Source organism: Dysidea avara, chromosome 5 (genome assembly GCF_963678975.1).
Source record: "Dysidea avara chromosome 5, odDysAvar1.4, whole genome shotgun sequence".
In the NCBI taxonomy this organism is placed as follows: Eukaryota; Metazoa; Porifera; class Demospongiae; order Dictyoceratida; family Dysideidae; genus Dysidea; species Dysidea avara.
Genome location: NC_089276.1, coordinates 39,304,065 through 39,318,230, shown reverse-complemented (window position 1 = coordinate 39,318,230; position 14,166 = coordinate 39,304,065). Strand labels below are relative to the sequence as shown.

At 38.1% G+C, this 14,166-nt stretch overlaps 1 protein-coding gene across 1 annotated transcript in view; it reads right to left on the bottom strand.

Annotated features, from left to right (window-relative positions):
• Window positions 1-13,953, bottom strand: part of LOC136255273 (uncharacterized) — a 159,972-nt gene extending 146,019 nt beyond the window's left edge. The window contains exons 1-4 of the mRNA XM_066047999.1: window positions 13,926-13,953; window positions 13,390-13,740; window positions 12,823-13,224; window positions 12,464-12,760 (exon numbers count right to left, since the gene is read on the bottom strand). Of these exons, the coding sequence (XP_065904071.1) occupies window positions 12,464-12,760; window positions 12,823-13,224; window positions 13,390-13,740; window positions 13,926-13,953 (1,078 nt within the window). The remainder of the gene's footprint in view (window positions 1-12,463; window positions 12,761-12,822; window positions 13,225-13,389; window positions 13,741-13,925) is intronic.
• Between the last annotated feature and the right edge of the window lie 213 nt (window positions 13,954-14,166).

The window sequence follows — 14,166 nt, the reverse complement described above, 5'->3', positions numbered from 1 at the left end:
ACACCGTGTAGAGACTTCAGTTACAAACAAATCAACCTGTACAGATTTCAGTTACAAACATATCACCCACTGTAGAGAGATCAGCTACAACCAAATCACCCTGTAGAGAGTTCAGTTATAAACACATCACCCTGTAGAGAGATCAGCTACAAACCAATCACCTTGCAGTGAGTTCAGCTACAAACAAATTACCCTGTAGAGAGATCAGCTACAAACAAAACACCGTGTAGAGACTTCAGTTACAAACAAATCAACCTGTAGAGAGTTCAGTTACAAACACATCACCCTGTAGAGAGATCAGCTACAACCAAATCACCCTGTAGAGAGTTCAGCTATACAAGTCACCCTGTAGAGAGATCAGCTAGAAGAAGTCACCGTCTACAGAGACCAGCTAGAAGCAAGTCACCTTGTAGAGAGTTCAGTGACAAAGAAACAATCCTGTACACAGTTCAGCTACAAACCAATCACCTTGTAGAGAGTTCAGCTACAAATAAATCAACCTGTAGAGAGATCAGCTAGAAACTAGACACAATATAGGGAATTCGGTTACAAGCAAATCACCCTGTAAAGAGATCAGCTACAAACAAATTACCTTGCAGTGAGTTCAGCTACAAACAAATTACCCTGTAGAGAGATCAGCTACAAACAAAACACCGTGTAGAGACTTCAGCTACAAACAAATCAACCTGTAGAGATTTCAGTTACAAACAAATCACCCACTGTAGAGAGATCAGCTACAACCAAATCACCCTGTAGAGAGATCAGCTACAAACAATCACCCTGTAGAGAGATCAGTTACAAACAAATCACCCTGTAGAGAGTTCAGCTACAAACAAATCACCCTGTAGAGAGTTCAGTTACAAACACATCACCCTGTAGAGAGATCAGCTACAAACCAATCACCTTGCAGTGAGTTCAGCTACAAACAAATTACCCTGTAGAGAGATCAGCTACAAATAAAACACCGTGTAGAGACTTCAGTTACAAACAAATCAACCTGTAGAGATTTCAGTTACAAACAAATCACCCACTGTAGAGAGATCAGCTACAACCAAATCACCCTGTAGAGAGATCAGTTACAAACAAATCACCCTGTAGAGAGTTCAGCTACAAACAAATCACCTTGTAGAGAGTTCAGTTACAAACAAATTACCCTGTAGAGAGATCAGCTACAAACAAATCGCCCTGTAGAGAGTTCAGCTGCAAACAAATCACCCTGTAGAGAGTTCAGCTACAAACAAATCACCCTGTAGAGAGTTCAGCTACAAACAAATCACCCTGTAGAGAGTTCAGCTACAAACAAATCACCCTGTAGAGAGATCAGCTACAAACAAATCACCCTGTAGAGAGTTCAGCTACAAAAAAATCAACCTGTAGAGAGATCAGCTATATAGACACTAGACACAATATAGGGAATTAAGTTACAAGCAAATCACCCTGTAGAGACTTCAGTTACAAACACATCACCCTGTAGAGAGATCAGCTACAAACAAATCACCCTGTAGAGAGATCAGCTACAAACAAATCACCCTGTAGAGAGTTCAGCTACAAAAAAATCAACCTGTAGAGAGATCAGCTATATAGACACTAGACACAATATAGGGAATTAAGTTACAAGCAAATCACCCTGTAGAGACTTCAGTTACAAACACATCACCCTGTAGAGAGATCAGCTACAAACAAATCACCTTGCAGTGAGTTCAGCTACAAACAAAGTACCCTGTAGAGAGATCAGCTACAAACAAAATACCTTGCAGTGAGTTCAGCTACAAACAAATCACCCACTGTAGAGAGATCAGCTACAAACAATCACCCTGTAGAGAGATCAGCTACAAAAAAACATCACCCTGTAGAGAGATCAGCTAGAAATACATCACCCTGTAGAGAGTTCAGCTACAAACAAATCACCTTGTAGAGAGTTAAGCTACAAACAAATTACCCAGTAGAGAAATCAGCTACAAACAAATCACCTTGTAGAGAGTTCACTTGCAAACAAATCTACCCGTAGAGATATCAGTTACAAACAAATCATCCCCTGTAGAGAGATCAGATCACCCTGTAGAGAGTTCAGCTACAAACAAATCACCCTGTAGAAAGTTCAGGTATAAAAAAAATCACCCTATAAATAGTTTTGATACAGACAAATCACCCTGTAGAGTGTTCAGCAAGATAACAATCAGCCTGCAGAGACATCAGGTTACCCTATAGAGAGGTCAGCTAGACGAAGTCACCTTGTAGAGAGTTCAGCAACAAAGAACCCACTCTGTATAGAGTTCAACTAGAAACTAGTTACCCTATACAGAGATCAGCTATATGTAGAAACAAGTCATCCTGTAGAGAATTCAGCTACAAACACATCACCCTGTAGAGATGTCAGCTACAAACAGATCATCATCCTGTAGATAGTTCAACTATAGATACAAGTCACCCTGTAGTAGGAGAAGTCACCTTGTAGAGAGATCAGCTAGAAACAAGTCACCTTGTAGAGACCAGCTACAAAGAAACCATCCTGTAGAGAGTTCAGCTACAAACAAATCACCCAGAGAGTTCAGCTATGAACAGATCACCCTGTAGAGAGTTCAGCTATACAAGTCACCCTGTAGAGAGATCAGCTAGAAGCAAGTCACCTTGTAGAGAGTTCAGCTACAAAGAAACCATCCTGTAGAGAGTTCAGCTACAAACAAATCACCCTGTAGAGTGTTCAGCTAGATAAAAGTCACCCTACAGAGAGATCAGGTCACCCTATAGCTAGAAGAAGTGATCTTGTAGAGAGTTCAGCTACAAAGAACCCACTCTGTAGAGAGTTCAGCTAGAAATAAGTTACCCTATAGAGAGATCAGCTAGAAATAAGTCACCCTGTAGAGATTTCAGTTACAAACAGATCATCCTGTAGATAGTTCAGCTAGATACAAGTCACCTTGTAGAGAAATAAGCTAGAGGAAGTCATCTTGTAGAGAGCCAGCTAGAAACAAGTCACCTTGTAGAGAGTTCAGCGACAAAGAAACTATCCTGTAGAGAGTTCTTCTACAAACAAATCACCCTGTAGAGAGTGCAGCTACAAACAAATCAACCTGTAGAGAGTTTAGCTACATTTCAAGTCCCTTAGTAGAAAGGTCAGCTGCGAACAAGTTGTCCAGTAGGGAATAATAGACATGTAATAAATATATTTATATAATTACTGATAAAATCAAAAACAGTTGAAGTATTAAAAATCTGCTCTCTTTTTATTCTTCCTGTGGTAAAGAAATAGGATAGGTTAAAAAAACCCAAAGCCAGCCTATGGCCAGCTTTGGGGTATACAAATACAAAAAGAAGTGATATCTAATCAAAAACAGCCAAGCTGTAAAAAAAGGAGTGAGGCCCTTGAAAAGGCTATGGTGAAAAAAGATGTGAAATCCAAGGTGGCGGCCAAGAAATGGCTGTGATGGTAGGTTAATGGTAAAAATTTTAATAACAACAATTCAGGTGAATTTGGTGCCGCTTGGTCTTGGCACAAAATTCACCTGAATTGTCGTTATTTAAATTTTTACCATTAACCTACCATCACAGCCATTTCTTGGCCGCCACCTTGGATTTCACATCTTTTTTCACCTTGGCCTTTTTAGGGGCTGCACCTTTTTTTTACAGCTTGGCTGTTTTTGATTACATTAGAGTATCTTGAGTCAGCCTTCCAACTTGAAGGTGTGTGGTCACTGAAATACAGCTAGTGTTAAGGGGTGTGTCTCAATCGATAGATCGATAATGCGTAGAATAAAGAATGGGCGTGATCTTGTGACCTATCGTGAAAGCTATCTAGTACCGGTACCTCTGTACAGTAGCGCATAGTCTAAGCGCCTTAAACAATCACTTGGCATCTATCATGCTTCTTAGAGAAAGTGTTGATATGGAAAATTAACGCCTCGATATGGTTTCGTTGGATGAAGAAGACAAGCAGCCCGACTGAAGATGAAAGAAAAGACAAGGTGCAGAGAGCACACACTCGTTGGAACCCCAAAAGACACATCCCACTGATGAGTTTGTTATTGTGGTGCAAAATGGTGGCCGTGCACTGCTTCGTTTGGCCTCTAGGCTTGACCATGATCAGTCAGCAGTCAGTCAGTCTAAAATACAACTTTTGGCAATTTAAAAAAAAATCTATATCTGGTAAGTGTTTTGTTTTATTTTATGCATTATATCGACTAGTACTATTCCGTAAAGGTGATTTTCGTCTCATAAGATATCTCTAGGATTCCTTTTAAAGGCGGAATTTTGGGCGGCGCACGAAAATTTCACCAGGATCCCTACTTAAACGGTACGACCATACCATTTGATATCCAGTAACAGTCTTTTGCATTACAGAAGAGCAACCACAATAGTGGGTTCATAATAGAAAATCTTAACAGAACTCACATCTACATAAAAACCAACTTCATCAGCACTGTTCAGCAAAAAAAACCCACTGATGGTTTTTTGTAATGAGTATAGGTCCACTAGCAAGTATCAAGTGGAAAGGAAACAGTAAGTGTATTTCAAATTATTTAAGACAAACCTGAAATTTGCAATTTTGTTTATCTTCATAATTCTTTTAGTTGATGTACAGCAAATGTATCGACTAAATCACAATAAAAACTATATAACAATGCTTACTCAGTCCTTCCTCGTGTCCATGATCTATTTTCCACTTCATTTTCAAGCTGAAACAACCTAAACCAGGCCATGTTTTCTTGCTCAGATGCCATAGCCAGACCACTATTTCAGCACAGGAACTTATTTATTAAGAGATTATTAGCAACTATACTGATTTTCAGCATGAGCACTAATAATCTCTAACTGATCAGCCCTTGCGCTAAAATAGTGGTCTGGCTATAAACATGAGACTAGACACCATTCTATAAGCAAAGTCATAAAAGTCATGTTATGAAGACTTAGATTTGCTTGCTTACATATATATTGTAGTCATAGCTTTTTGATAATCAAATCTGTTGTATTAAGTCAGGAAACTTAACTTATGCACAAGGTCTTGCTCCTAGATGGTATTTCTTTCCTTGATTATGGAGTACATGGGCAGATTGCTTAATCAATCCTCAGTAAACTACTAGATGTGAAGTTGTCTACAAGGAGTCTGTTTCTACTTCAGTCTGTTAACGGCATGATATTTACTTCCAATTTTACCTTCATTCTACACAAGCTATCATATTCTGAGTCTTATGGTTTATGATTATTTTTGTTGGTGCCACAATAATATTTATGGTGCCGCATTGCCTGTGGGAAGCCATGCTAACCACAACATAGCTGACCAGTGACCACAGCAATATAAGATTCCTTCAGTGTGATAAGTGTGACTAGGGCTGGTGAAAATTTCTAATCATAACCGACTGCATGCTAGCTATAAATATGATAGCCATTGATGTAGTCACATTTGCAATGTAGCCTGGTTGGCAATTTTCCCAGGCTACATCTGAATGTAGCCTGGGCTACAACTGGCCAGCCAATTACAGAATTAATGTTAAAGCCAAAAACTGATCGTGGGGGTAAATTAATATTCACATAATACACATGGTTTGGATTTGGCCATGGAAGCCACTCAGATGGAAAGCATTTTGTTAGCCTCCAGCTCACTACCCTACCAGTTGAAAAATGTTGGGCTTAATAAACAATTTATTACTGTAAATAAGGTTAACAGACAAAGCAGTAAGCCAAAAGCAGGGCAGCAAGGTAGTGAGTCACACAAGGCAGTCATCTTAGCACATGCAGCAATAGGCCAGGAAAGGTGGTAAGCCAGGCAATAAGTCAAGTACTGTAGGCATAGCTACAGGCCAAGAAGGGCAGTAAGCTCTACTGTAGGCACAGCAATAGGCCAGGTAGGGTAGTAAGTCAAGCAGGGAATAGGCCGAGCAGGCAGTAAGCCAAGCAAGGAAGTAATTCCAGCACAGCAATAGGCAGAGCAGGATGGTAAGCCAGGCAATAAGTTAAGTAAGCACAGGAATACGCTAAACAGGGCAGTATGCCAAGAAAGGAACTGGGTCAAGCAGGGCAGTAACGCAAGCAGGGAATAGGCCCAGGGATGATTATAGCAATCAGCTTTCACGCATTTACTGACCAATTAGCAAAATTGCCATCCATTTCCTTGTTAATTTGGTCTGACATTTGTCAGGTCAGGGAAGGTTGGATGTAGGCCGTGGTTCTCACCTCCATTGTTACTCTTGTTGACAAAATAGCAATGTTCTGTTGCTAGGAGATTAAATTAACCAGGTGGGCCACTGTACACCATAGTGTAAACACGTATTTTGAGGCAAATAGTGTAGTTGGTTGATTAGCTGCCAGCTCTGTCAGATAGGAAATTGAAATTGAAAACTGAAACGGAAAACTGAAAAATAAAATTGGTCAAAATTTCATATTAACAGGTACTTCTTAACAAAGACCACCACTGTAATAAGACCACCTGTATAATAAGACCGCCCTTAATACGACCACCTCGTTATGTCAAGTAGGTCCAACAAATATGGCTAAAGTGCACTCATAATTAAACAGTACGGTAGTACTGTTTAAGTAGGGATTCCCCGAAATGATGTGCGCTGCCAAAAATACCGCCTTTTAAAAAAACTTCTTATGTGATGAAAATCACCTTTATGGAATAATATTAGTCCATCTAACATCAAATGTAGCATTAAAAACAAGAAAACGCTTACTGGCAGTTGGATATAGAATTCTTTAAAAATAGTCGAAACATGAAATTTAGTCTCACCCATTCACTCCACTCACTTAATAGTGTTACAAGTAAACAAACAAGTACAAGGAAAAATTAAGAAGTTTAATTTTGATTAGGGATCATAGAAAAAGTCAGGAAACAAGGGAGGTCGCCAACACCTGCAGATATACTAGTGAACATTTAATCCCATGGGTATGACTGAATTAGGGATTAAAGGTCCACCATATATATGCAGGTATAGGTGACCTCCTTTGTTTCCCTACCTGTTTTCTGTGATCCCTAATCGCAGTTAAAATTCCAATTTTTTTCTTATACTTGTAAAATTAGGTACTGATAAAAATGACAAAGAAACACATGAACTGATTGCATGTACGGAAGCCTTGCATGTGGATATTTCTACAACTACATAGACAAACAAAATAATCGGGTTTCAATAGTCTGGAATATGTGATGCGGCCCCAGCATAATTTAAAGCATAATAGGTAACCAAAAGCATCAATCGTTACGCCAACATAATTATGAACTATCTTCAAAACTTCAATCAAAATATGTGACCGAATTTTGGAAAACTGTTGACCTATGCACAATAGTACTTTTGTAATAAAACACATTAAAAGCAATGAGAAACAAATGCAAACTCCAGGAAAAAAATTACGTAAGTATTTATTGTTTTATTGGTGGGTCAATGTACACTCCAATGGATAAGTCCTGGGCATCATCGTGTTCGCCTGTGCATAGGGAATAGAAACATCCTTGTTTCAACTCCATGCATGAAAGGATTTCTAAGTTACAGAATTTGTTTACGTTGCAGTGATGAAAGAATTTACTGACGATCATTCTTCAGTGAATTTGCCTTCCTTCTCAAACACAGAAGCATAACTTGGGAAAAACTATACCTTGGTGGATGAACAAATTCATGGCAAACACAATGAGCCAAGATTCAATTCCGTATACCGTTGTATCAGTACGTTATGATGGTTTATACCGTTGTATCAGTAAGTTATGATGGTTTATGTAAGCGCCTGTAGATTCTTTTCTTGATGGCTTCTGTACATATCAAATTATTTGCTTGTCCAGCTGTCTAATGCTATATTTCCAACACTGCTCAACTCATGAAACTGAAACTTCGTCAGTCCATTCCTCTGTCCCTGTAGACAACAAAGAACGAATAAAATGAATTTTGAAAGATGCGTGGATATCGATGGTTTTCTAAAATTAGGTCACATATGCCATGCAAGTTCCAAAAAGAAAGCAAACAATGAACACATATTTTACTATTGCGGCATTTCATATTAATTTAAGTATGTTATTAAATTAACCGTTTATTTACTAGTACAGAAATAATATCAATATACTCTAATAGAGCAGTCACCTATACAAAAGCCAGGAAATATATAATAGTTATATGGGCACAATGTGGAGTATATGAAACTTATAAACCTGAAGGCCCAAGCTGTAGCACACGAGCAAAGTGAGGGCGCTACTAAGGGCCTGAGGGTTTATAAATTTCATAGACTCCACATAGTGCCCTTATAACTGCTTTAGACTCTATTTCACATTACATTCAGATTACTTACCTCATCCATGGCTGATTCTGCTGTAGGCTCGGCAACAGCGGCTAGTTTTCTTGCAATAATACTAGCCCTATGGCAACTATGCATCATCACGTGACAAAATAATAGTGCTCGTTAAATCACTGCACATGAACAATGCATAGCGATTAGATAAACCTAGATTTTGAGCATGTGTTATATTGTGCCTGAAGGCGTGGAGTATATTAGAAAACAAGGTGGAATATATGAGATTTATTACCCATCCAAAACAGCCTAAATAGAGTCTAAGTTCTGACACTTTAATAACAAGGTCACCTTTTGAGCATCAAGACACAGAGTAGTGTGTTGTGTGGCCCAAGAAGCTGGTGTGCCACACCTTTTTTCTTTTGAAATCATCAAAGGAAATGAAGTGTTAAAAAAATACGTACGATTCCTTGGTCACATGCAACCACAAAGACCAAAGTAAGTCAAAGTAGGCATGGCAAAGATGGATACAAAACAAAATAAACAAACACACACATATACCAAAAATAATAAAATTATGTTAAGTCAGGTATATTTATAGGAAGAAAAGAAAACATATCTCTTATCCAATTGGAACTAAATTGCCACAGAAGTGCCTGCCATGGTGGGTTGTCTACATGCCAAATTTGAAGACAATCACCCAAGCCATTTCCGAAATACCAGTGGCCAAAATTTTTTGGGGGTGGTCTTTGTTTTTGTTTCTACTACTTTTTGCATACTTTGCAAAATCTGCTATAAAATACAAATGCGCACTCCAATCATGCTGAATTTAGCTCACTTAAAGGACTCATTAAAGTGAATCTCAGTACCAAGTTTGGTGGGAATCTGATGAACAAACAAGGAGTTATGATCAATTATTCACATAAAAACAAGATTGAACTTCTGCCATTCCCACAGCATAAACCCCTTCAAGCAATGAGCTGAAAATTTCTATGTAGATGGAGTAACCACCGTAGGAGTGCCTTTCTGTAGTTTGAAAGGACTCAACATGAAGACGCAAACTGTGTCACAATTATGCAATCAAGTTTCATTAATAAAAAACTATTAGTTTTCATTCCTACCATGCAAACCATTGAGAATATTTAGTTAAATACCAGTATGCAGATGGAATAATCATCACAGAAAGTCCTTGCAGAAATATAGAAGAATCAGAGTAAAAGTCACTGAGTTATGATACAAACTACAGCTACACATAGCACGTGCAAGATAGAGATACTCCAATAATGCAGTCACCCCCAAATCACTCTATTAGAGCATTCAGCATTGTTAGTTAAACTATTAGAGCATTCAGCTATGTAACATGTCACAGTGTAGATAGTTCAATTACGCAACACATCACGCAGTAGAGAGTTCAGCTACTAATAATCACCTGTGGAAGGTTCAGTTAAAAACAAATCATCCAGTAGAGAGTTCATGCAGCTACAAATATAGTCACCCTTGGTTCCAAACAAATTACCCCGTGGAGAGTTCAGTTACAAACAAGCTGCCCTTTAGAGAGATCAGCTAGTGAGAAGTCACCCATAGAGTTCAGCTACAAACAGGTCACCCTAAAGAGAGTTCGGCTACTAATACCTTACCCTGTGGAGAGTTCAGAACAAACAAGCCATCCTGTAGAGTGCTCAGCCACCAAAGTCACCTGGTATAGAATTTAGCTACAAACAAGTCACCCTGTAGGCAGTTCAGCTACAAACAAATCACCTGTGGAAAGTTCAGCTAAAAACAAGTCATCCGGTAGAGAGTTCATGCAGCTACAAATATAGTCACCCTCAGTTCCAAACAAATTACCCTGTGGAGAGTTCAACTACAAACAAGCCGCCCTTTAAAGAGACCGACTAGAAAGAAGTCACCTGTAGAATTCAGTTACAAACAGGTCACCCTGTGGAAATTTCGGCTACAAACAAATTATCTTGTGGAGAGTTCAGCACAAACAAGCCATCCTGCAGAGTGTTCAGCTGCCAAAGTTACCCACTATAGAATTTAGCTACAAACAAGTCACCCTGTAGGGAGTTAAGCTACAAACAAGTCACCCTGTAACAAATACGTCACACTGTAACAAATAAGTCACCCAGTTAGGAGTTCAGCTACAATCAAAGTCAATCAGTAGAAGTTTAGCTACAAAAAAGTCTCAATGTAAAGAGCTCTGCTACAACCTGTGGAGAGTTCAGCTACAAACCAATCATCCAGTAGAGAGTTCAGCGACAAACAAATCACCCTGTGGAGAGTTCAGCTCCTCAGGAGAGAGTTCAGCTACAACAAGCCACCCTGTAGATTGATTATCTATAAAAAAGTTAGACCATATAAACTTAACTAACTTAACTCAAAATAGCAGTGCGGGAGGGCGGATTTTTATTTTACTTTTTACTAACTAGATAGCTGAATTAGCATACAAAAAATCCTTGATGAGGTAAGAAAAATGGTGATGCAGGTGGGGATGAAAAACTAATAATTAAGTTTATGTGACCTTATCTGTAGACAGTTTAGCTACAAACAAAATCACCTAGTAGAGAGTTAAGCTACAAACAAGCCACCTTGTAGAGTGTTCAGCTACAAGCTAGTACCCTGGTGGGGACTTCGGCTACAAACAAGCCACCTATAGAGAGTTCAGTTACTTTTACAACTAAATTACAAAGTATATTAATATTAAAGTAACCATATAATACTATAACCAGTTACATAGTAATTTTTAATGAGGAATAATGGTCCGAAATTGTAACAAGTTACATACTGTATGCCTGTTCATTTATATATAAATTTGTATAATTATAAAAAAATGTTCAAATACACAACTGTTGTAGATTTTCTTTCTCCTTCCTGTAGTAAAGAAAAGACCGGTAAAAAGAAGCCACAAAGCTGGCCTATGGCCTACTTTGGAGTATCAAATACAAAAAGAAGTGATCTCTAATCCAAAACAGCTAAGCTGTAATTTCCTGTAAAAAAAAGTCCCCCCCCACTAAAACCATGGTGAAAAAGATGTGATATCCAAGTTGGCAGTCAAAAAATGACTGTGACGTAAATGGCAAAAATTTTAATAACAACAATTCAGATAAATTTATTACTGAGTTCCTAGTGAAACTTGGAGGAGACAGTACAAATTCACCTGAATTGTTGTTATTGCCATTTACCTATCATCACAGTCATTTCTTGGCCACCAACTTGGATTTCACATCACTTCACCATGGTTTTTGGGGGCCACACTCTTTTTTTACAACGTGGCTGTTTTGGATATCATTATCTTTATTTTGAAAGCACAATATTGCTCAACGTACGCCTGATTTTTTGAGCACTGTTCAAAGAATAATTGGTTGAGCATAATAGACCAGAGCCTATAGCTCTCAGAGTTGTACATGCTCACTGTATTAACTCTTCATGCTATTCTCACATTTTAAAGAGTAACAAATAATCATTGTTTGAATGGTTCTGATTGTAACAGCATTGCTACATAATTCCGTAACAGTACTAGTAGGGTGTATGTAAGCAACATTATTATTTTTGTGTCATTTTAAAAGGCTCCAAGGCATGCATACCTAAATAAACAGCTGCAATTAGCATCTATGTATGTTAAATCATGCAGTATACCGTGGTCAAAATCCACATTAATATTGATTCATTCACATGTTATTAGCTGTTGAACTACCAGCATTACAGATTGTTTAGGAACTACATACAGAGTATGGTAAGAGACCATTGCATACATACTAGGCTTAAGGCAAATATGATCAAAAAGTTCAAATTTGTTCAGAAGTTTCCCAAAGTTTTCTTCAATTATGCTCTTCAGGTCTTTCCATTATGCTTGTATTATGCTCCTAGGATAGCAACAATTTTTAGTGATCTTGGAACCGTTTAAGCACTGAATGCTCTATTAGAGTATTTCACTACAAAGTGACTGTTCTATTAGAGAGTATTGATCTAAGGACTACGTACAATGCTCTTTGCAGTTTCCACTGACTACTTTATTAGGGAGTATCCATCTATTTTCATGCAAGCAAGCTCCATAGTTTGAATTTTCCACCTAATATACCAGCATTATGCTAGCATAGCACATTACCATGCTTTTTATTATGCTAACATATTTGACGCAGGCCTAATACTTACACAAATACCAGATTGAGATGTATATTATGCTAAAGTGTGTTTACTGCTTCATCACAGCATCTGGAAATTAAGGATGGTAAGAGAACAGTAAACCTACATCACTCACCAGTAACTATGACAGTGATGGTCTCACTATCACTTCCAATAGGATTAGTCACAGTACATGTGTATGTTCCTCTATCACTTGTAACAACACTATTAATACTATAGTAACTACGGAACACTGCACTAGTATTAGTATAAGTCACTGAAGTGATACTAGTGGACTGTACTATTGGACCACTATCCTTCTTCCATGTGAATGTGTCTGGGGGAGAACCTTGTGAGGTACAGGACAATGTTAGGGAATCACCAACAGCAACTATTACAGTAGATGATGATGGAGGGTCTATCATTGGAGCAGCTGTGTAGAGAGATGAAAGATGATTAACAATGAGGTGATGGGGTACATATCAAGTGACTCACTTCTTCCACTAAGGTACAAACCCACCCTTGTGGTCTGTACCATCATTGAACTGTTCATTATCATACATGAGTAAACACCTTCTTCATCAAGTGGTAATGGTCCACACGGATAGAGGTTGATTATTCCTGGGAAGTTCCTAGCATTTGCACCACGATTTTGGAAATCAGTATCACAAGTGTCTCCAGAGCCTATTTGAACGCCATCATAGAACCATCCTCCCAAACCTAGATTACTCTGACCACCAGTAGGTCCCAGTCCACTAGCACAACGCAACAACACACCATTAGTATCAAGTGCAAACAGATCTTCAGTAAGGTATGAGTAGTCATTAAGTTGATTAACACTAACTAAATCAGTTGCTGGATTGCTATGAGTAGGTCCAGAAGTGGTCACTGATACACCTAACAAATGATACCAATTTATTTATTAAACAGGTACAGAAAGGCAATTGCCTATAGTATCACCTGATCATTAATGCAAATTAGGACATCTTACAAACATAGTCTACAACAAGGAATTTGTGTACTCCTGTATAAAGGTACACTACAAACATGTTACATACACACCTGATATAAGAAGTGTGAATTCATCACTGATATAATATTCACCACCAATGGTTGCAGTACAAGTGATGGTACCAGCATCATTTGCCAGTAGATTATTACCAGTTACATTTTGTGTTGTCTGACCAGTAGGAAAACATGTTGGATTACCACTATTATGAGCAATGTTAGTATAACATCCTGTAGTGCCCCACCGATATGCTGTAGTTCTAGCAAATGCTTCTCCATTAGTCACCTTACATGTTAGAGTGACATTACTCAATATAGGATAGTCAAATGTGTTAATAGATCCACTAACTGGTGTACCAGCCGGAGTACTCAATATGGTGACTGTATACATCTGACTATTAACACCTGTAATCAAAACTGATCATTCAAGTTTACACATACATCACAGACTAATACTTGAAGCAGTGCCACTCAAAACATCCCTAATCTGTTTACACACAAGTTTTATTATTAACTGCTATCCCACTAGGGACCAGTGAGATGGCTAAAGCCTGTGAATACACGGAGTTTAAGGGATATATTCCACACACTTTCCAATTGTCTGTTTAAAGCATTCATCTAAAATACTCAAATCACTTTATTTTGGGTGATCAGACTATCAGTAAGAGTTTGTATAATCTATTTCTATTTGTAGAAAAAACTGATACTACACCCTCCACAAAATCACATAACTGTACTGTCATATAGTACTTTATGGAAAATACTACACTTCAGCACTTTAATTCTTCCACACAAAGTATAATATTGAAAGCTGTGTTATTTTAAAGAGAT